The 24,409-nt window shown below is 46.0% G+C and overlaps 1 protein-coding gene across 5 annotated transcripts in view; it reads left to right on the top strand.

Moving 5' to 3' along the window:
- Positions 1–24,409, top strand: part of SNX29 (sorting nexin 29) — a 550,741-nt gene that overhangs the window by 271,191 nt on the left and 255,141 nt on the right. For all 5 annotated transcript variants that reach the window (XM_019928689.3, XM_073792297.1, XM_073792298.1 and 2 more), the window contains one exon: positions 573–679. In XM_019928689.3, the coding sequence (XP_019784248.1) occupies positions 573–679 (107 nt within the window). The remainder of the gene's footprint in view (positions 1–572; positions 680–24,409) is intronic.

Genomic DNA, 24,409 nt, shown 5'->3' with positions numbered 1-24,409 from the left:
GAAAAGGGTATGGAGGTTCCTTAAAATACTGTGCTAATTCTTGTGCTGACCTGAGAGTCAGTATCTCATGAAGATGTCTTTGCATTGTCATTGTGCATTGGTTTTAGAGTTTTTCCAGAAGATTCCTTGGTTCTAAATATAATCTGAGCCCCATTGCCATTTCACTTCAGGCTCTAGGCAGGCACTATCTCCTGGAAAACATTTTTGATGGAGAAAAAGAAATTTGACCAGTATAAAAGATGTAAGTGTAGGCTCTTATATTTGCCAAAACACTGTCTGTTTTCCCCTGAAATGGAAAGTAGCTATAGGATTGTTCCCCAGACTCCTGTGCATCTGTCTCTAGGACAGTTATTGCTGTTCTTAAATACAGCTTATCATTTGATTTACTGTACTTCTGTGAAAATGATGCAATGCTGAAGTAATTAGTAATTGTGATCTTTTTTTTCTCCTTTAACAAGAGCTTTCTCTCTGGAGAAGCCATTTGGAAAAGAAGAATTTTTTTTTTTTCCAAATGGGAGAATTATTTTTGATTACTGTTAAAATACTTACGGAATGTCTTTCTTTTCCTAAAGTTGTACCAAATCTTTGGAATGTTGATGGAGAAGTTACAGTTACGGACCAGAAGCCGGGAGAAGTTGCCGAGGAACTAGCCAGCTCCTATGAAAGGAAGCTCATTGAGGTAAGGGCGGCAGAGTCCGCGTTTACTCCCGACATCAGCTGCTTTGGAGATATTTCAGACCGAGGCCCAGCCTGTTAAACAGATGTCAGCAAAACAAGCAGTCACACACTCCGCCTCCCACAAACAAAACACAAAATGGTAAAACCATTGCAGTTGACAGAGAAAAGTAAGAAAGACGTGGTTCTTTGAAAAATATCATTTAATTAGAAACCTGTGGCAAGGAGATAAGAGAGAAAACGTGAAAAATAAGAAAACAGCTGTACCCTTGGGTTTGGAGAATATTCAAAACAGAAGAGAATATCACATACAACTTTGTGCTGAGAAATGGGGAAATAGGGATGAGATGGACTGTTTTCTAGGCTCGCATTCAGTATCAAAATTCATTGAAGATGAGGCAGGCTACCTGAAGGGACCAAAAAAATCTGTGGAAGAAAGTTATAAAAGTTAAGAAAGAGCTGTGTCCCAAGAAGGCAGCAAGCCTGGATGGTTCTATGGTGATTTTCAGGGCACCCTTCAAGGTGTATACAAAAAGCCCTTCACTATTTATATTTTCTTAGAGCATTTTTTATCTATATCTGTACCTTGGTTCAAGTGTGTATCACTCCAGTATAAAAAATCTGACAGAGATAGCAGAAACAAGAAAAGTATAGACTGGTAGCGTTTGTGCATGGATACGTAACAATTCCAGAAAGGTATCGCTCTGTCAAATTTAGTCATATATTAAAGGAACAACATATATAAAAAGTTAAAATGTATTTAGGACTTCTAGGATGGTTTAACATTAGGAAATTCATCCATCAAGTCCACCCATTAATAAATCAAAGGAGAAAAACCGGATATTTATCTTGATAGGTACCAAAATGTCCATTTGGTAACACTCATCATCGATATCTGATAAAATATTCTCGGTAAATGAAGAATAAAGGTCCTTTTTTGGTATGATCAAATGCTTTTGTCAGAAACCATTAATTATCACCATACTCAATGGTAAAGCTGGGAGAGTAAGTTTTTGATTAGGTAACTAATATATACAGGTGTGTGTATGTGTCGTGGTGATCCAGTGGTGGTAGTATTTATTACAAGTCATGTGTGTTTGTGTACATACACACATAAAAGTATACACCTATACTTAGTACTTTCTAAATCTTCTACGGTGAGTAAGTTTTATTTTTGGAATCAGAAAAACACCCACAGCTGCCGTGGAGACGTGCCTGACCTGGGGTGGGCTTCAGGGGTAGGGCCTTTGAGGAGCAGCCCCTGAGCTCATTCTGGTTCAGGCTGCCATCCTTGTGGTCTGTTTCCTCTGTCTCTAAATGACCTCGAAAGAAGGGAGCTGACTTTAGAAGCAACTTGAGTTCTAACTCAGGTGAGCTCAAGGGAAAGCAAGCCAAGGTCTCAGCCAAACAGGCAACTGAGTGAGGAGTTAAAAACCGGGATGGGAGGGCCTGGGCACGGGGAGGTGGTCCCTGCAGCGTCTCTGCCCACCACTCTGCCCATCCGTGGACCTTCATTCAGAGGGATCATGAGACCGGAGTTGGCTGTGGCAGAAAGCCTGGGTGGAGAGGGGAGCGGGCCCCTTACCCTCAGAACTGTGACAGTCCTAGTGGACTCCGGGTCTCTGGATGGCAGAGACTCTTTCATCACTGTATTCTCAGTGACTGTTGACAGGCGGTGAATTTAGCTAAATAGCCCTTGAGTGAAAGTATTTGAAATTCTCCTGGGACAGGGGTGGCTCTGGTTTGCTGAATGAAGGAAGGGCTGCTGAGCTAGGAAGGGTGAAGGGTTCTCACCAGAGTGAAAGGGGGTTGGGAGCTTCTGTCCCTTCAGGAGAACCAGGGCAAGGTGTCCACTTGTAAGGATGTGGTCAGACCCGCACAGCTTAGAGACCAGTGCTCGTGTCCCTGGATTCCTTTGGGTGCCGGGCCTGGGGCAGCGATCTGGGGGATTGACATGCTCGTCAGAAACTCGGAGGGGCTTGGGAGGAAGGGACTGGCTGCTTGACCCACTGAGGAAACACTGTAGTTCATTCTTGGGCCAGCTGCTTGGTTGGTTGGTTGGTTGATTCAGTGTTGGTTGGGTGCCCTGTCAGCACCAACTTTTTTTTTTTTTTTTTTTTGCGGTACACGGGCCTCTCACTGTTGTGGCCTCTCCCGTTGCGGAGCACAGGCTCCAGACGCGCAGGCTCAGCGGCCATGGCTCACGGGCCCAGCCGCTCCACGGCATGTGGGATCTTCCCGGACCGGGGCACAAACCCGTGTCCCCTGCATCGGCAGGCAGACTCTCAACCACTGCGCCACCAGGGAAGCCCCCACCACCCATTTTGACCATGAGAAAGCTTCACCCCCTCACTGCACTCCAGCTGCGATGTGCGGGGAAGATCCAGGTGTGATGTGAAGTTACTGTCGGATCCCCTTGCATCGTTGCTCTTGTTGCCTGCAAGAGAGGTAGGTGTTGAACTCCCACATCAGGGTAAAAGACTCTCTTGCCAGCCTTAAGCCTTCTTTCACGTCCTTCTGTGATCCTCTTAGGCTGGGAGCAGTGGAGTCGATGGCTGTAGTCAGCAAGCTGGGGGAGAGGTGAGGTTGAAGCAGAGATGGTCCTCCAGTGGCATTTACTACGCCGCACTGATTTTTCATTCTGTTTTTGTTTGCAAAGTGAGATCCTGTCAGTGATCTCTCATCTCTGAATAACATTAGTGTTTCATTTCACCACGACTTTTGCCTAACCCTCTTTGTTGGCATTAATCAAACCCATTCTTCGTGATGCTCGGCTGTCATTTTATTAATGGGTTGGTTTTTGCCAAGAAAGAGTTGTAAACGTGTGTTGGAGTGGAGTAGTAAAAGGATGAGGGGGAAGAGTTGAGGCACTGCTCTTCCCATTTCGAAAGGGCAAAGGAAGAAAAAATATATCATTTTAAATAATATGACTATTTAAAATACCCCAACAATTGAATAACTCTTCTGTGATTCATCCCAATGAAAAGGGAGTTCCTGAACCTTCTTTCTCTAGGTGTCTTTCAAAGCATTAAAACCATTCCCCCTCCCTGCACACATACGCAGCACGCTGCATGGACAGCTCAGAACCCAAAGCAACACCGTATGTAGTAGCTGGTGAGAATCAGGGGCCCAGGACAGGAAAGACTGTGCAAAGATTGTTCCTGACACCCTGTGGTGGTCAACTTTTGAAAACAAGAGGGAAAAGAGAATTCTGGCAGGTGTAGGTTAATCTGGCAGGGAAAGAACACTGCTATCAAAACACTCATTATGTAAGAGCCGCTGTAATACAGCAGCTAGCCGTCAGCGCACACTTTCAATTCTGGTTACTGTGCTAAGGCTTTACGTCGATGAACTCTTGCAGTCCTCAGCAGGGTTCCTCGAGGGAAGGTACTGTTGACAGATGGGGTTTTGAGAAGTGAAGTAGCTTGTCTAAGATTTCTCAGCTGGTAAGAAGCAGAACTGGGTCCGAATCCCTCAGGCCATCTAGCACCAGAGCCCAAACCCATCGTCCTGCTGGAAGGCCAGGCTCAGTGAGAAAAAGAGACACCTAAGAGAAGGGCCAGTCACTCGTCCCATTTGAGAGAATACGTGGAGGGAGGTGAGGGTTGCCAGCAGTAGCTGACAGAAACATGGCACGTCGGCCGTTTGGCATGGTGCTGGCGGGGCCTCGTCCCACACCCTCAGTTACTGCAGGAGGAGGGAACGCCTCCCACCCGTGCTCGGACCTACTCGATTCTGAAGCCGCTTGCAGTAGAATGCCAGGCTACGACGTTATCTTTTTTTTTACTGTATGTTCATTGCCTCATTCGGCTCCAGCATACAGTAGGAGCTCTGTAAGTATCGAAGGGGATGACAGTCCGTCAAGTGGGTTCGGCTGTTCCGGGTCATGTTTAAAGAGTGATGGATGGACTTCTCTCCACTCTCAGGTGGAGAGTGGGTTGTGCAAGGCACCCCTGTAACTCAGCCTCCTGGCAGAAGGGACTCCGTATCTAATAAGAGGAAGCACGGCTCTTTGGGGGAGGCACACGTTTTCCTGGCCGTCAGTTTTAGGGGGAATTTGAGCTTGGAGAGTCTGGAGAGGATCTTGAGAGAAAGATGGGCGCTACCAGCTCATGTAGCACATATTTACTGACTACCTCCTACGGGTCCGGCCTTCAACTCCCTTTCTCTACCCTCAGTGGCCTCCCCTACCCTGGGAGCAGTAGAGTTGATGATTCTAGGAGATGAGCCACGAGAGATGTGAGTCTGAAGCTGAGACGTTCCTCAAGTGGCGTTTTCTTCCCTAGACTGAGTTTGTCCTCTTTTTTTGATTGTAAAGTTATTGATGCTTCACCCGTGGGTAGCATCTGTGTAACCAAGGCTTGTCGTAGGTTACAAAGACGAACAAGACACATTACCTGCCTCTGGGGAAGCTCCAGGCCTGGGGGGTGAGGCAGACACGTCCGTTATGGTAATTAGGAAACAGGGTTGACATGCCAGAAGTGCAGGCGTAGAGTGGCGCCTGCCTCATGGGCTCCTGGAGCTGTGTCTTTAGCAGCAGAGTCTTGCAGAGCTTGGGCACCTAACTGGAGCTTCTAGAACATTCCTCCCCTTTTCTTTGGGGTTGTTAGTTATGACACTCGGAAATTTCTTTTGTCCACTTCCCATCCCTCCTGAAGAGCTACACATTAGAGGAAATGGATTTGTTCTCACCAGGGATTTTGAGGATAAAAGATACTGGACACGTCCCAGATAGATCTGCTCTAAGATTCCTCTTTACCTCCCGCAAGTGCAATCCTTTTGGTTTGGATTCGTCTCCGGAGATTTTTCCATTCCTTTCTAGCAGTTGCCATGAAGGAAAGTGTAGAATTGTTGGCGGCATTTGGACTTTGGTCCTGCGTCGCCTCCTGCAGCCCGATGGCTTGGAGAGCACAGGTGTCCCATGTCAGACTCAGTTCAGATTGGTCCCTCACCGCTGTGCATTCGTCCCTGGGCAGGCCACCTGACCTCTCTAAGCCTCAGTTTCTCTGTCAGTAAAGTTGAGCTGGTAATACCTCCTGATAGGGTTACTTTGAGGATTAAATATAAAGAATCAGGTTCAGTACCCGTAGTGGACAGGAGTGCTTTCTTTTCTTCCTTCTGTCCTGATTTCCTTTGGAGGAATGATGACCCCACTGTGTCTTGCGGTCTTGCTAGGAGAGTAGATCTTAGGTACTTTGCCCTGCTTTGGCCCCAGGGCAGGCATGTGACCTGAGCCAGGGCAGTTGGGGCTTTAACTCCTAAATTAAACAAGAACGGTGAGAATGCTTCAGAGGCCGCTTATTCAGTAACTGGGTCCTGATGACTCTCCATTTGTTCCTGTGTGAACTGGCCAGAGCCGTTCTGGTTTCAGGTCCTTCTCTGGGCCAGGTTCTCCTAATTTCCTGACTGTTTACAGTAATTCCTTTGTAGCTCAGGTTAGAATCTGTCTCTGTTACTTACCTCCAAAATACCTTAGTTCATGTGAAGTTTTGTAACTGTCTACATTCCATAGGTGCTGTTTCCTCTTCCTGTCCTTTGGGGCTCCTTTGTTCTGCCTTTTTCATGCTGTACTAGGTCTTGATCACAGCCCTGTTTCCCCATTGTTTGCTCGCCTCTGTGCTGTGTACAGTACTGCCAGTCCATCCTCAGCAAATGGATCTTTACTTCCTCCTGTGTGGAGGGACTCAGCTAGCTGTTGACTGATTTTTCAAATTATAGGATGCTTGTCATTTACTGTGTGGGTGTAGTTAGCCCCTGAATTTTTGTTCATGGGTGAAATAAATGTGTAAGCGGCATTTGTTCTCATTATAATGGCAGAGTTACTATTAATGGAAAAGTTAGCTTAAGCATCAAGCTGGTGAAAAATACATTCATAATCACACGCTGTGGAAAACTCTGAATGTGACCATAATTTTAATAAAATGGAAAAGTTCCTGAAGCAGCCAGGACCTTGGGGGCAGTTATACCACCAGCCCTGGCTTCATAAATTGGCACCAGTGGGTTCCAACACTCTTGATATATCTGGGAGTCATTTTTATGCAAAAGAAAACAAGCTTTTAAATAAAAGACTGGATTCTGTGTAAGGACTCAGGATACAGAACTCTGAGCTGACATCTCCATTAAACTGCTGCTCAAAACGAAGAGTTGGATGTGAATTTGTTTTTGTTTTTTAATATGATACTGAGCAGATTGAGACCGGGCTCTCACCTTGTCAGGGGAAAAAAGTTTGCTCACCATGCAAAACTGGGTGTTGAAGCAAAATTGTTATGTATGAATGAAAATTGGTAAGGAGTTCTCCCTTCTGGAGGGATAGGGGTAATTCCCACTAAAGTGTGAATGACTAACAAGGCCAAATCTCCAAGGAATTCTTAAAGGCTTTTTATTATGGAAAAGATACAAAAATGGAAAATTTAGAGGTTTAATCAGCCTCTAAATACCCATCATCATGCTTCAACCGTTAATAACTCCTGGTCAATTTTGCATCATCTCTGTCCCATCCTACTCCCAGTCTCTTGTGGTATTTTGAAGCAAACCTGAGTTTTCATATCATTCCACACCTATTTCAAGGCTGTATCTGTAAAATATAAGAGCTCTTAACAAAACAAAACAAAACCACAATACCATTAAAAAATCTTCTAAAGGAGGCCCATGCCAGTCCTAGCGAATCTCAGATTGGAATATCAGAGAGAAAGAGAGAGACTGACTGACTGACTTCTTTTAACAGAGCACCTTTTAGGGGGCCTGAAAAATGGTTCCTCACCCAATTCCAGAGAGTGTGTGTGTGTGTGTGTGTGTGTGTGTGTGTGTGTGTGTGTGTGTGTGTGTGTGTGTGTGTGTGTGTGTGTGTGTGTGTAGGCTTTCCCACACCAGCGGAGTGTCTGAGAATTCAGCTGAATTCTGACACTATCTACCCAGAGATAGCATCAGATTCTACAGGTAAGAGGCCAGTCCCACAAGATCACCCTCCACTTCAGACACCAGTTAGTTGTGAGCCCAGATTGTTACCTGTGCTTCTGACCGACTGGCTATAAATCAGAGGTTCCCAAGATGATGAATTTGCTAGAGCGTCTCACAGAACTCAGAATTTTACTCACTAGATTACTGGTATATTGTAGAAGGATATAAGTCAGGAAGAGCCAGGTGGAAGAGATACATAGGACCAGGTATGGGGAAAGGGCACCGGGCGTCCATGCCCTCTCTAGCCACGCCACTCTCCCCAGATCCCCATGTGTTCACCACCCTGGAAGCTTTTGGAACCCTGTCCTATCCATAAAAATAGAAGCTTCATTACAGAGGCAGGAATGATGAAATCATTGACCATTGGTGATTTTTTTTTTAACATCTTTATTGGAGTATAATTGCTTTACAAAGGTGTGTTAGTTTCTGCTATATAACAAACTGAATCAGCTATACATATACATATATCCCCATATCTCCTCCCTCTTGCGTCTCCCTCTCACCCTCCCTATCCCACCCCTCTAGGTGGACACAAAGCACTGAGTTGATCTCCCTGTGCTATGTGGCTGCTTCCCGCTAGCTATCTATTTTACATTTGGTAGTGTATATATGTCCATGCCACTCTCTCACTTTGTCACAGCTTACCCTTCCCCCTCCCCATATCCTCAAGTCCATTCTCTAGTAGGTCTGTGTCTTTATTCCCATCTTACCCCTAGGTTCTTCATGACATTTTTTTTTTCTTAGATTCCATATATATGTGTTAGCATATGGTATTTGTCTTTCTCTTTCTGACTGACTTCACTCTGTATGACAGACTCTAGGTCCATCCACCTCACTACAAATAACTCAATTTCATTTCTTTTTATGGCTGAGTAATATTCCATTGTATATATGTGCCACATCTTCTTTATGCATTCATCTGTCGATGGACACTTAGGTTGCTTCCGTGTCCTGCCTATTGTAAATAGAACTGCAATGAACATGGTGGTACATGACTCTTCTTGAATTATGGTTTTCTCAGGGTGTATGCCCAGGAGTGGGATTGCTGGGTCTTAGACCATTGGTGATTGACTCAATCTCCAGCGCCTCTCCCCTCCCTGGAGGCCAGGGGGTAGGACCAAAAGTTCTAACCTTCTAATCACAGGATTGGTTCTCCTGGCACCCAGCCCCCATCCTTAGGTGCTTCTAAAAGTCATCTTATTAGCATAACAAAAGACACCTTCATCATTCTCAACACTTAGGAAATTCCAAGAGTTTTGGGAGCTGTGAGCTGAGAACTGCGGCCCACAGTAAATCACAGTATTGCAGGACCCCTTGCTTCCTGTTCCTCCCCCTCAGTTTGCTGAGGAAGGAATCTTAGCACCTAATTCCTGTGAGATGGCCAAGCCGAGGCCTTCCTCCCCTTTGCTTGGCTTTCTGTGTTAATTCCGGTTAATATCAGCCATAGCCCTGTCACCAGCATGGCTGCCCTGACTCTTGGAAATGGAACAGGTTGGAGACAAGGAGGTGTTGATTTCGGATCCAGGCAGCAGTAAGCGGCAGCGAGCAGTAGCTGGAAGCAAGATCTCAGTGTCCGGACTGGGAGTCTTAACCACTAGACCACAGGGGCCAGCAGCTAGGGCCTGGATCCCTAGTTCTTGCCTGTCTTGTCAAGAATGAATTCAGGTGAGGAGGCAGAAGGTAAAGAGAAAAGTAAAAAGTTTATTGGAAAGACAAAGTACATGCAGAAAGATGCAGGGGTGAACTCAGAGAGAGTCGCGCCTCTGGGAAGTTTGAACCCTTTATAAGGGCACAGTTTTCCGGGTCTTTGTCTTACTTCCAGCCAATCATCTTGTTTTGTCCCCCCCTGGCTAATTTGTCTCAGGACCCTCCCCTTAGGGGTGCAGGCACCTCTCAGCCAAGATGGGTCGCGACATGAAGGCATCTGGGAGAAGCAAGAGTCACCATGGCCTGGAGTTGTCCCCTGACTTTTGACCCCCAAGGAGCCTTTCTGCGCATGTGTGGTGTCTCCCTTGCCCCAAGGAGGGCGGAAGCGGAGATCCCTTGATCCTTTACTCAAACAAGGTTTTGCCCCTGTTCCTGCCATGACTGTTATCTTAGGACATCCACAAGAGACAAAGCCTGGCTGTTTACCGTGTCTCTGTCATTGCTTCCATTTTGGAGAACAAACAGGAGGCTGATTTTAAATGTCTAACCTCAAGCCCACCTATCTCCTGTCTCAGGAAATGCAAACAGGAGGCTAGTTGTAAGTGTCCAGCCCGAAACCCACTTTTTCCTGCCGTATGAAGTGTAAACAGGACGCTAGTTGTACATGTCTAACTCGGGGCCCATCTGTCTCCTGCTTCAGTGTCACCACGGCTTGCAGGTTTCCCAGGCCTCTGCTGTGCCCTTGTGCGTGAATGAACTAGTTCCCTAATGAAGAGCACAGGCAGTCCAGTACTTTATTCAAAATATTTTGTGTGTGTTTTCTCTTATTTTTAATATTCTATTTTTAAAATTTGAAGTATAGTTGATTTACAATATTGTGTTAGTTTCAGGTGTACAACATAGCGATTCAGTTGTACATGTGTGTATGTGTACGTATATATATACACATGTGTTCTTCACATTCTCTTCCCTTATTCAAAATATATTTTTATTATGGAAAGTTTGAATGTAAGAATAGCCCGAAGAATATAATGAGCTTTCAGGTACCCATCACCCAACTGCAATGGTGGCCAAGTCATGGCTAATCTCGCTTTGTCCACACATCTTCCTGCTTCCCCAGCTTCTCATAGATACGCTGAAGCAAGTTCAAAGCACAGCGTTGTTTCCTCCTAAAGTATTGTGAAACATATCTCTAATACAACATAAGGGTCCTCCTATTTTTTAAAAGAAAAAAAATCCTGTAATATCACACCTAAATAAAAATTAGCAGTAATTTCTTAACATCATCAAATATCTGGTGAGTGTTCAAATTTTCATTTCAAACAAATGTTTGAATAAGTTTCCAGATAGGGTCCATCCACACATTGTAATCGGTTAATAGACCTCTTAAATCTCTCTGAATCTGCAGGTTTCCCATCTGTATCTTCCCTTCTCTCCCTTTCTTCTTTACTTGAAATTTATTAGTTAAAGAAATTAGATTGTTGATCCTAGAGAATGTCTCCCACCAGTGTTTTTTGAGAGTCTGTCATGTGCTTGGTACTCTGTGATCTCTTAGGCTTTTGGTGACATTTACTTAGAGAAAAGCAACCCCCAAACATCGATGACAACGATGGTAGTAGCAGTTAGCATAAGTTGAGGGCTTATTCTACTTTTAGTCCCTGTGCTAATAGCATCACATTGGATTGTCTAATCTAATGTTTGCTACATCCTTACAGATGAGGAATCTAAGGCTTGGAGATGACAAGTCACCGGCCCAAGGTCACAGGGCTTCACGTGTAGACCTAGGATGGAACCCTGGCTGGCTGACTCCAGAGTTAATGCTCTTCCCCTCACGCTTAGCTAGAAACACGAACTGTTGCCAACTCTTGGCTCGCTGTGCACCCATGCCGAATAAAAGTACCGAGACAGAGATTTGGAAGATAAGAAATACAGAGGCTTTTTACTTTCTTTGCCAGGCAAAGGGAAGACACAGTAGGCTAGGGCCTCAAGAACTGTGCGCCCACTCTGCTGAATTACAGGGATTCTTACAGGGGAGTTCACAGTCCAAAGTGAGTGATAAAGATCAAAACAGTGAATGTCTTGCATTCTTCTTCTTGCATTGTTTCAAAATAGTCACTGCTGGCAGTCAGGAAACCCAGTGATGGGGTCCATTAGTCTCTGGGTTATCAGTGTGGGAGCTCCCTTCTGGAAGGCAAACAGCTACAAGGGGTGATTTGCTACAAGAGATCACAGGGGGAGCAAATACCAGGTGCAGAATGTAAATTACACAGGATTAGGGGTGACAGGTTAGCTTTGTGAAGGACAAATCTAACAACAGACACTATAGATTAGTAACAGTTAAAATAAAACTAGGATTGATTAACTCTTTCAGGCCAGGTTATGTTTCTTCTCTAGCCTGGCACCGTTCCCTTTATTTTCCTTGTTCTCAGGAGAGGGAAAACATTTCTATTTCTGCTGCAACAGAACCAGGCCTTGCTGGCTGGCTGGCTCTAACTTTTAACTCTAAGGGGAGCCGCGGTGATGAAAGCAGCGACGAGCGTGCTGGCTCTGAGCTTGTCACACCCAAGGGAGTTATTGAAGGATGAGGAGGGATAATGGGAAGGAATTCTGGCTGACAGACAATCGCTGCCGTAAGCTGTATTGACACACACAAGCCCAGGCACTGGCTCAGATGGCAGGGCTCTTCTGATGCCTCTTTTATTTCAATTAATTTTTAGTGGAGTATAGTTGATTTACAGCGTTGTGTTAGTTTCTGCTGCCGATGGCTCTTGTGCCCGTCACGTGTCCCCAGCCTGTTCCTGTGTGCTCAGGTGGCCTGCCCAGTGTAGCAGAGGGAAAGGTTCCACTTTGGGCGGTGTGCCGTTCTCGCTGGACGGGCCTTCTGTCTCTCCTGCACGTCCCCAGGCCTTTCATCACTCTTTGCACTTGGCAGGTGTGTGGAGTGGCAGGTGACACCTGGCTCCTGTGGCAGACACGCCCACACTCCAGGCTCGTTAGGTTCGCTCGTCCCTGCCTATCTCCTGGTTTCTCTCATAGATCTTTGGGCGTCTCTTCTCCCATCTCATGGTGGGGTCAGCACCCTCCATCGACGAGGATACCACAGGCCCTGCCGTTTGCTCGGTGTCTCCACCCTGGGTGTTCTTCGGCTGCCGTTCCTGTTACAGCCTCATTTCTGTTTGCGCTTCTGGAGTCTGGAGCACGTGAGATTGAACAGATGAACTTCCTTAGAGACACTTGGAAGATGATCCGCTCCTCCTTTTTGGGTGACGGATAAAAATACTTGTCATTGTGGTGGCTGCTTTTCAGCTTTTCAGACCCACACTATTTTGGGCTTGTTTTATATTTGCTTTCCTTCTTGAGACGGGAAGTGGCTCCTTGAAGCTGCTTCTTGGGCTCCCAGAGGTTGTGTGGTCTCAGTTGGGGAGGGGGGGGATAGGTGGCACTGTCCCATCGAGGTCAGTGTTGAGGATGCGCCAGGTGAAGGGACATGGCTGTCACGTGTGGTGAGCCCAGCCCACCGGGAACATCTAGGGATTGTCCCCAGCAATGTGGAACCATAGCAGTTGGAGGTGTGGGGGGCAGATGCAGAGACAGGGAGGAAGGAGGTGGTGAGTTTAATGCACGTGGGCGGAATAATGAAAAACTACCCCAGGCCCAGTTGGCTTGGGCCGTTTTCCTGCTTAAGACTCCAGTGGCTCCTCTTTGCCCGTGGAGTCATTAAAATGTAACCCCTTTTTTATGTGTTACCGTAAGACCCTGTGTGCCGTGGCTCTCATCTTCCCCTGCAGCCATGTTGCTCACCTCACCGTGAGCTTGTGTCACCTTTGTACCCATTGGTTTCTTACCTGGAACCCATCCCTTCTCTGTGTCCCCTTGCCTCCCCATTTTCCTGGGCTGACTCTCTGAGCTTTCAGATCTCGCCCTAGAGCCCTTCCCCTACCAGCCCTCTGCGCTCCCGAAAGCTAAGTTCCGTTACCCCAGGTGTCTTGTTGCTACCTACCTCTCCCGCATCCCCACTCCTCGTCCTGAAGGTGCCATGTGTGTGTTTGCCTATCTTGTGGGTTCTTGTTTCCCTCATTCTTTGCCCCACCTCTCACTGTGCTGTGGGTTCCATGATGACAGTTCTCACGTCCTGTTCACTGTTGTGGTCCCGGCATATATCATTTTGGAGTCTTTTGGTTGCAGGTGATAGAAAGTGTGGCTGATTCTGTTGTGGCAGAGACTGTGCTGTGTGTTCATCAGGCCTGTCTCACTTGTCTCTCCCTGGAAAAGCAGGACTGGTGCATTTCCCAGTCTCCCCTAGGTTAGACTGGGACCATGTGACTCATTCTGGCCAGTGGGCTATAAGTAGAAGTGATGAGCGTCCTCCAAGGCTGAAGCGTGGAAGAGCTGGTGTGAATTTTCTTTGATCTCGTTGTGCTTGCCGTGATGACCCTGGGAGCCATGTGTTCCGTGTGGCATAGCTACAGGGTGATGCTAGCCTGGATCCCTGCATCACCGCCTGGAAGGGATTGGCCCTGTTGTGCTGCTGGGCCCACTGCAGACTTTGTGAGAGCAGGAATAGACCGTATCTGTTCAGCCACTGAGATATCAGGGTTTGCTTGTTATTACAGCCAGAGCATAGCTTACCCTGATTATGCCTAGAAAGAGAATTTCTTGATTGAAGGGAGAATTGGGCTTTAGGTGTGGCTGAATCTTGGGGTGTGAGCTCTGTCACCAGGCTCCTGTCTCTCTCTCTCTCTGGCCCTTACTTCTACCATGTCTGGGTTGACATCATTTGGGTGGGTTTAATCCCTCCTGATCACAGCTGGCTGTGATAACCCCTGGGCAGATAGTTTTTCTTCCAGGTTCACATTCAAGGGAAGAAGCAAGAGTCTCTTTCTTGATTCCTGGGAGGAGCCTTGAGTTCCCTCTGATAGAGCCAGCTTAGGTCCCTTCTCCCTCTTCACCCAATCACAGGATCCCTCTCGTGTGCCGAGGCCGAGGGAAGAACCCCCCCGTTCAGACGTGGAGAATGAGGGCTGGGGAGAGGGGTGGATCCCCCAGTGAACACGGAGACTGTTGCTGGACAGGAAACGGGTGCCATAGGGACAGGTGACCAAGGCCCACTTCAGTGCTCAGTGAAGGTTTGAGTGCATGTGTGCATGAACGGACAGATGAATGAGCGCCAGATTAGTGGGTACACTGGTGAATCAACCTCTCTCTTGCCCCAGGGGGCTCGCAGCCTGGTAGGGGAGTTAGCGTCATAAAGCAGTAGCCAGTAGCAGCAAGTGATCAGTAAACCAAAAGAAGTAATGCAGGGAAGAGGGGAATTGGCCAGATCTAGTAGTGGAGGGGCATGGTTTGGGGTGTCTCAGAGAAGATATTGCAGAACTGTTCATTTCTAAGTTGGGTTTTGAGAGTAGAATAGGAGTTTGCCAGAGAGACAGGGAAGGGCAGGGTAATCCAGGTTGCAGAATCAGCACGAGCAAAGGCTCGACCAAGTTCCCAGGAGGCGACTGACTGATACATAATAGGGTGAGACGGAGGCAGACGCCTTCAGATTTTCTTTTTATTAGCACTATCCATTTATCATTCCTATTAGAGTTTTCTGTTTCAGGTCCTACAGTTAATGGTTATTTTTTGGCACACGGTAGAATTGGAAAGCTTTCTCTTTCCTTTGCCTTTTCCTGTCTGTCTGATTCACCCTGACACAGGCACACGCAAACTGCCACACCTGCCACCCCCTCTCCGCTCTCGGCCTTTGGAAAGAAATACCCTTCTAAAGCCCAGGCAGCCATTTCTGACCTTTTCAAGAAGGTGTAGTTTTGTGGGTCAAGCCGGTGGTGCTGAGAGACTTCTGTTTCTTAAAAGGCTCTGCAGTTTGGTCCTCAGGGAGGGAACCTGAAGGCTTCCAGCTTGAAGATTTGTAGCAGTTTTGCTTGGGTATGGTTGGGGCACATCTTGTGAAAAGTGTTGCCTGAGGGTGCCTGTCGTTTTAGAAGTGGCCCTTCATTAGACTTGGGACTTTGCCTCCAATAGCTTGATGCTCTTGTTTGTTTTATTTAAAGGATCTAAAACTTTCCATCACCTGCCTGTTCTCTTGCACCACGAGGCTGACACACAACACGGTGGCTCTGGTAATAGGTTTGCAAAAGCCAGGGTTCCACTAACTCTGTCCAAGCTCGTATGTAAACATTGCTGCTACCATCTATTACGTGCAATAAGTCGAAATTTTCCCCAAAGTGGCTCACTCACCTGGAAATGAATGAATAATTGTTAAGTACAAATTAATACAATTGATACCATTTAATAAGTGCCTACTGTGTGTCAAACACTAAACAGGGGCATCACCTGCATCCTCTCATTTAATTCTTACACCAAGAGGTCAGGAAACAGGTTCAGAAAGGGTGAGTATAATATCCTGAGTCACACAGCAAAGAAGTGGTAGAACCGTGTTTTTTTTGTTTTGTTTTGATTTTTGTTTTTTTAGATTGAAGTATAGTTAATTTACAGTGTTGTGTTCATTTCTGGTGTACAGCAAAGTGATTCAGTTTTTCATATATGTATTAAAAAAAAGTGCTGTTGTTGTTTACCTATTTTTATATATAGTAGTGTGTATATATTGACCCCAAGCTCCTAGTTTATCTCTCCCTGCCACCCCCTGCAGAACAGATTTTTTTTTTTTTGAGCCAGTTCTGGTGGCTGCAGGGGCTGAGATCCTGCCACCTTGCTGTTCAGACTGTGCCTTTGATTACAGAGGTGTCACTGTGAGATGTGACGGCCCTCCTTGGAGGCTAAGCGCACCATTTCTAGTTCCTGGCACACTTTATGACTGTCTTCTAGCGGAATACTCTTCCAGGTCTCGAAATGGACTCGAAGTTGGACTTGCAGTGACTTTGGGGTTTTGCCGTTTCTACTGGCTCACTGCGTGCAGATGAATCAAGTGAATTATGTAGCTCAGGTAATAACTTGCCTTGATGCCATAGCTCTGTAGAAAAGAATGAGTTGAACGTTTTTATTTAATCCACTTTGGGGGCATGTTTGAGTGGATTAAAAAAATAAAAAGCACAAAGAATCCTTTTTACCAGTTAATTGTGAGCCATTCTGTTCTTTTGGGGGCAGGTGTCTTTCTCAGAAATGGTCCAGATCCTCGTCAGGCTGCCTGCCTTACATCTGTTCCGTGCTTATTGCGTGCCAGGCATTTTTCTGAGCACTTTATCTCACTTTATCCTTAGAATCACTCGATGTGATGAGGCGTGGTGAGATGACTGATGTTTCAGGTCACACAGATGGCAGAGCTGGGAGTGAAATTCCAGGCCCGAAGCTCATAACTACTCCCTGTTGAAAAGAACCTTAAATCTGAACTACAGGAGCTTGTAGAGGTGGTTTGTCCCCACGTTGGCCAGAGTGTGAGAGTCCCAGTGATGGCCTTGGGTGTGTTCCCTGGCCCTGTTACCCAGCCTCTGTGAGCCTCAGTTGTCCTCATCTGTAGCCTGGGAGTATTGATTTCTGATGTGCACTGCTGACAGATCAGTCAGGGAATCGCCCGCATTGCTTCCTGGCACCCCTCTTCTCCTTGGGTGGCTTGTGTGCTGTGGGGAAGGACTCTCTTGTCTTATTTACCTGCTGCGGGACAGACAGTGGCACTCCTGAGTTGAATGACCCCTGAGCTCCCCAGTCACAGAGCAGCCCCATGTCTCGTCGTAGCTTGGGCCTCCCTCCCCTGGTGGGCCGAGAATGGCCTGGCGAGGGCACTCAGGAAGATGCCTCCTCGGGGAGAGTGAGTCAGTCCCAGTTTCCGAGGACACGCCCCTTCGACCCAAGGTCAGGGAAGTCCATGGTCATCACCCCTCTGCCGTCTGTGCAGGAACTTGGGCAGCTTCGGGCTGCTGCTGCCACTGCTACAGCAGAAAGCATTGTCTGTGCTGCATGATAGCTGGGCCTGTCTGCCTGCATGACCCTCTTCTTAGACCTGAGCACACGCTTCCTCTCTGGGGTAAGTTCAGGCCCTTCCACAGCCTGGCTCCCCAGGCTGGCTCCCCACCTCTCCCTGGCTTGCCGTCACATGGCTGAGGATGGCTTGTTTCACCACTGGAGCTGCTCTGGACCACTATGGGGCTGAACCACTCTGGGTCTGGACTACTGCTCCCAGTGTAGTTGGAGCCCCAGGGAGAGGATGTCTCTCTAGCCCCCGTCCTTGGTTCTCCACTCTGCCTGTCCGGGGATTGACTTGACCAGGATGAGGAACAGTGGCTTCATCGGTTCTCTTTAGGGAACCCCACACCCCACTACAGGGCAGTGAGGCCTGCCTCCCGCCTTCCTCGGAATCCACTGTTTCACTTTCTGAATGTCATCCCCAGTCTTGTTCGGAAAGGCTGCTGGGATCCCTGGCCTTCCTCCCGCTCCTGCCAGCCTCAGAGCTTTCCCTTGCCAAGCTGCCCACAGCTCTCTTAGTTTTGTTTTTCAGAAAACAACTCTGTCTCACAACATCCTTTGTGGCTGATTTTTCCCCATCAGCATCCTGCTTTTTCCGCCGCTTCTGTTAACGCAGGTGAATTTTACCTCTGTACCTGGTGAAGCACAGTCCTGAATACACTGTTTCCTCAGGCCTCCTCGATGTGACTCACAGGCTCCATTTCAGTACCGAAAACTCAGCTTCGCCTGGGCAAGCTGTTAGCCTCCTTTATACGGTGACAAGTACTTCTTAAAAATTTCTTTCCCCTTCACGGAACCTTTAAAATGCCCCAGTTCATTTACTTCTCTGGGTCATGCAGGCAACTCTGTGGCCTGCTTTGGGCAAAGAATGATAACTTCTTTTTTAGCAAAGGAGATTGAAATTAGGTTCTCTTGATTTTTTTTTTTTCTTCCACGCCCTCCAGGTGGTTTTAAAACAAGATCCATTTTTAACAGTGTAGAGATAGAGAAGGGAGACCAGTCTTACAAAAACTTGGAAATTTTTCTCCTACAAAGACCAGCTTCTGTGCCCCAGCTCTTTCATTTCCAGGTACCTGAGATTAATGCTTCTGAAAATGAGTCTTTTCAATTCCGTTCCTCCCCTCTAAATGAAATGTGTTCCCAATTCCTATTACGCAGAAATTATTTTCCTCTTGTGAAGAAAACTGGATTTAAATGCAAAAATATTGCCTTTTTGTCCTCCTGAAAAATCTTTTCTGCTTTGTAGTTAAAAGCTTTTAAAATTAATGGAAAAATTCCTCCGTCCCTTCGCTGTAGCTCAGGAGGAGAGCAAGGTGGTCGGTTTCTCTGTAAATAACATAACAACTGCCTTCCTGAGGTTTGAGGTTTGAGCTGCTTGATGGCGTGTATTTTAAAGCAAAGTGGTGGCCAGTTTGGATGTAAAGTGATAAAATTGAGTGGATTAAATTGGCCGTCAGCAGTTAAAATACGATTTTGCATCCAAAACTTTGTGCCAACAGCTTTTACGTATGTGGGAAAAGGAAAGTAAGTTTCCTACAATTCTTTTTTGACACATCAAAATTATAACTTTCTTTTGGTATAGCACTTTGCGGTTTTTAGATCATGCGTCAGCAAACTTTTTTTCTATCAAGTGGTAAGTATTTTAGGCATTGCAGGCCACCTAGTATCTGTTGCAGCTACTCACCCCTGCCACTGTAGCGAGAAAGCGGCCTCAGATGATGTGTAAACAAATGGACGTGGTTGTGTTCCAATAAAACTTTACTTATCAAATCAGGCAGCGGGCGGGATTTGGCCAGCAGGTGGTAGTGTGCCAGCTCCTGATCTAGAGGGTTCTCCTACTTGATGATGATGGTGGTAGTGATGGGAGGTCATCACGCGCTCAGTCAGTGCCTGTCACGGGCCAGGCAGGTTACGTATTTGGTGCTCATAACACTTGAGTGAAGGGTAAGTATGATTATTGCCACTTCACAGAGGAATCGAGGCTCAGTTGTGTGCTCCTAAAACTTTATTTATGAAAACTTAATTTCCAAAAAATAAAAGCAACTTACACAGTTAAAAGGAGACCTACTTTTCTCTCTCTCTCTCTCTCTCTATATATATATATTTTTTTGCACTGATACTATAATTTTCTGTTTATCGTTGTTGATTGTATTATCTGCTCTTCTGTCATTTTGGAAGCTTTCTGCTAAGTAGTACCTTTTACAAAGCACAGTGGACTATCTTGGGGCCACATTTTAGGGTGAATACCTTTTGAAAGAAATCTCACTATTTTCTCAAAGCTTTTCTGATTCATGAGCGTCCATTCTGGGCTCTTTAGGAGCACGGCCATTGCAAATCAAGGTAATTTGATTAGTCACATGCCCGCGTCACTAGGAATAAAAGTAACATAGGATCATTGAAAAAATTAACAGATAAGTAAAACTTAAAAAAAAATTCACTTGCAAGTCATCTCAGAGATGATCACGCTCGACACTTTGGGGTCTGTTATGACATTTTTTTCCCCATAATTACCATATAAATATAGGTGTTATCTGTCACATACTGTATACTTATTTTTGACTGGAATGTATTGAATTTTTCAAACTTGATATCATGCTCTCTGCAGAGTTTTGTAACTTTTATCATTGAAGTCAGATCCCCACTCTGGACGCGTTGTCAGTAGTGGGTGGTTTAGTAGTGCCATTTCTAGTGCACGGTGTGACCTACTAACAGGTGGTCAGATTTCCAACCCCACAGCCCTTGAAAGGGTAGGGATCGGCCCTTGGTCAGTAGCGTGTATGTCTTCCCTCTGGGTTTGTGTGAGTATAAGGTCACACTTTGTTCCTTCCAAAAGCCTCCAAAAGCTTATTTTTAAGAAATGATATTCACAAACACTTGCCTGAAGGTCAGATGGTCTGTCCATGTAAGGCCCTTTTGACCTTGAATGAAGCTAGTTAGTGGCAGGAGCACATGTAGCATGAGTCGTCTTCCTCCTTAGAGAATTATTCTTTCGCAATTTACCATGAAGCTGTCTGCCTGTGTTGCGGGCTGCAGACCAGCAGCTGATAGACAGCATCTAGCCCACGGGTGCGCTTTCCTTGCACGTGTACAGTTGATCCAAATGTTCTTTTTAGTTGAAGTTAATTTGGCCAATATTAAAGTCTAGATTTGAGCCCCACCCTAGAGAAATACTTGCCCACAGGCACCAGGAGAGACACAGCCAGCCCTGTCCATAGCGTTGCTCATAATGACAGAACATTCAGTGCAACTCTAACATCCATCAACGAGAGAGATTTTAAAAAATAGTGGCGTGGCATAGTGATCAGTACAGCAGTGACACTGGACGAACCTCAGCTGTGCACATCTACATGGGTGGGTCTCAGGAATATTATGTGGCAAATTACAGAACACATTTACATAAAGATGAGAAAAATGTAGAATGGAACTGGAGGTAGGTTAGGAAGTCACCTATGTGGTAAACCATCCAGAAAACCAAAGGGATTACAAATATAAAAATCAGGGTAGTGCTAACAGGGGAGAGGTTCTCAAAAGTTCTGGAAGGTTCTGTATCATAAATGATACAGGCAGTGAGTGGGTACACAGCTATTTATTACTGTTGTTATTTATTTCCTCCGTGTATGTATGATATTTCTCCTTTTGTTTGGTTGAAATATTTCACAATTTACAAAATTGGATTGTCTGGAAGCATTGGGCCCATATTCCTGCACAGCAGCAGTTGGGTGGAGCTGAGTTCCAGCTGCCTCCTTCAGATGCTTTGCAAACTTTCCAGCTCATTACAGTCCTCAACTACCTATTGTTCCCTAGTGTTCCCCCAGCCCAGCCTACCTTGCGTGTTTTCAGTGGCATTTGAGTTTTTGTCCTCCATCCTTGGGGTGTTTGGAGATACAGCCTGCAAAAAATCATTGTTGTGTTTTCTGCAAGCATGTAGGTAAGGATGTTGGCGATTACTCACGTTGTATGTAACATGAGTAATTTCTATGTTAGAGAAATTTCTCATAGTTATAAGTCCCAGGAATGATTCTCTTGAGTAAGTAGGCAAGTCTTTTGGATGCTGTGAATGTTGTCACTGATCGTGTTTTCTTCTTCGCCTTGCCTGCTCAGAAGCTCAGAGGCAAGTGTGGGCTCGTCATTAGCTAAAGTGGAGACATTGTAGCCTGTGTGTTATATTCTAACCTTGCTGTTGGCTTCATCTGTTCTCCTGCCTCTCCTCCCTCCTTTATTTCCTCATTTAATTTTAAAATACTATTCCATGATATGCCTGTTTATAAGTGGCCATATTATTTTTGGAAAAAGAGGATGTAAATTATCAATTCTCATTTACCTAGAATGATGGCAGAATACGGGTTTGTGAGAACATTCTGGAAATCTGAGCTTTATCCAGAATGTTTTATTCACAAAGCTGCCTTGGTCATGTATTTCAGCCATGTGGGTTACTAATTTCCCAAGAATGAGAATATAATTAAAATACACTTAACGCTAAAATGCAACTGAAGATAATTTGATCTTCGATAATTTAGAAGGCAGTTAAGGAGCTTGCCTTTCCTCAAGGCCATAATTACGAACATCAGTTATCATAGTGTGACACTATAAAAAATCTGGTTATTTCAGCCTTCTGATTATTTGAAATCTGTAGGAACTAGAATTTAGAGTCAGTGCGTGCAGTGTATATAATGGTCTTTCAACCCACCCCCCCTCCCCATACGAATAGTTCATACATGATTTCATAGCTGATGAGTGTCAGAAAAGGACAGGCAGGTAGTAGGAAGAGTTCAGTTCTCCAAACGTTTGCCAGATAGTTCCTGCCAGGTGCTGAGTGCTGGAAAAGTCTTTGCTTTTTGGTTCGATGCAAAATTCAGGAGTGTAAGTAGATATATATATTTTTTAAGTGTTGAATGCCGTGGCAACACAGATTGGTCTCTTACCTGGACATGAAGTGGGTAGTGAAGGAGTCACTGTGCCAGGAAGTAGCACATCCATTGGGAAGCAGAGTGTAAGTGGATTGGGGCGTGGAAAGATCCAAGAAGGCACAGAACAGCCTGGTTTGTTTAAGGAGCTTATCTCTTTTTTCATCCTTACCCTCATGGTGACAGGGGAGGTGATGGAGAAGGTGGTATTATTGTTGGAGGAGGAGGTGGTGGTGGTGGAGGAGAAGGAGAAGGAGAAGGTGTTATTGATAGAGGTGGTGTTGGTGGAGAAGGTGGTGTCATTGATGGAGGATGTGATGGTGGTGGGGGTGTTATCGATGGAGGTAGAGGTGGTGGTGATGGACATGTTATTGATGGAGGAGGAGGTGGTGATGGAGGTGTTATTGATGGAGGAGGTGGTGGGAAGGGTGATGTTATTGATGGAAGATGTTGATGGTGATGGAGGTAGAGGTGGTGGAGGCATTATTGATGGAGGAGGTGATGGTGGAGGCGTTACTGACAGAGGAGGTGGTGGTGATGGAGGCGTTATTGATGGAGGAGGTGGTGGTGATGGAGGCGTTATTGATGGAGGAGGTGGTGGTGATGGAGGCGTTATTGATGGAGGTAGAGAGGGTGGTGGATGTGATGGTGTCGGAGATGGGGGTGCTGGTTTCAGCACTTATTGAGCACTTCCGTGCCAGGCACTATGCTATACACCCTTTACACACACTATTTCATTCATCCTCATAGCAACCCTCTGAGGGTAGGTATTTTTTGTATTTTCCATTTTTTAGATGAGGAAGCTGAGGCACGAGGAAGTTAAGTACATTCCTCAAGAGATGGGAGTGAGAAGGGGTGCTGTAGGCCTGGATATGGGCTCACCCCCTCACCTCCATCAGGTCTTTACTCAGATACCCACTTCTTAGAGGCCCCTCCCTGACCACCCTGTTTTCCCCCAGCTTAACTGAGAGATTACTGACACAAAATCTATGTAAGTTTAAGAGGCGTACAATGTGGTGATTCAATACACATCTATATTGTGAAACGATTACCACAATAAGGTTAGTTAACATCTCCATCCCCTCACAAAATTTCCTTGTTTGTGTGTGTGTGGTTCAGAACATCTAGGATCTACTCTCTTAACAGCTTTCAAGCATACAATACAGTGTTATTTTTTTTTTAAGATTTATTATTTATTTAATTTATTTTTGGCTGTGTCGGGTCTTAGTTGTGGCATGCGATATCTTTGTTGTGGCCTGTGGGCTTCTCTCTAGCTGTGGCGTGCGGGTTTTTCTCTTCTCTAGTTGTGGCGCGCAGGCCTCAGGGCGCATGGGCTCTGTAGTTTGCGCCACGCAGGCTCTCTAGTTGAGGCGCGCGAGCTCAGTAGTTGTGGTGCGTGGACTTAGTTGCCCCGTGGCATGTGGGATCTTAGTTCCCTGACCAGGGATCAAACCCGCGTCCCCTGCATTAGAAGGCGGATTCTTTACCACTAGACCACCAGGGAAGTCCCCAATACAGTGTTATTAACTGCAGTCCCCATGCGGTACATTAGACCCTCAGAACTTACTCATCTTGTAACTTGTGCCCTTTAAACAGCATCTCCCCATTTCCCCCAGCCCTCGGCAACCATCGCTCTACTCTCTGCTCTGATGAGTTCAGCTCTTTTTGATTCCACGTATAAGTGAGACCACGTGGTATTTGTTTTTCTCTGACTCCTTTCACTTAGCACAATGCCCCCTGAGGTCCATCCGTGTTGTCACAAATGGCAGATTTCCTTCTTTTTCTGATCACCCTGTTTAAAACGGCTCCCCTCTCCCCTACAGGTAACTATTCGGATCTCCTCTACCAGCTTTTGCTTTTTTTTCATCTTAATTATCTTTTGATTTACTTTATTTCACCTATTCTGTCCATCATGTGTCCCATTGGAATGTAAACTCCACGAGAGCAGGTATTTTGGTCACTTTTGTCCACTGCTGTGTCCCTGGTACCTTGAACATCGCCCAGCACATGGTGGGGCTGGTGCTGGCCGGAGAGCTTGTGCTTTCTCCACCCCCTCATGGGAAAGTGGGCCCAGTGTTGCCAAAACATTTCTCTGTTAAGAGAAGTCACACATCTCCTTTTTTTCTAAAGTCTTAATTTCAAAATGCTCACAACTGATTTTAACCATAAACACCCGGGGAGTCCAATGAAATACATTGCACGCTGAATTCAACTTGCTGGTTGCCACCAGCCTCCCCTCTCTGGATGTGGGAGGAGCACCTGACCACAACCAGAGAGCTGTGCCCGCCCAGGTTTGATGGACACTTGGT

This window comes from Tursiops truncatus, chromosome 15 (assembly GCF_011762595.2).
Source record: "Tursiops truncatus isolate mTurTru1 chromosome 15, mTurTru1.mat.Y, whole genome shotgun sequence".
Classification (NCBI taxonomy): domain Eukaryota; kingdom Metazoa; phylum Chordata; class Mammalia; order Artiodactyla; family Delphinidae; genus Tursiops; species Tursiops truncatus.
The sequence above is the reverse complement of the archived record's forward strand: the minus strand, read 5'-3'. Positions and strand labels throughout refer to the sequence as shown.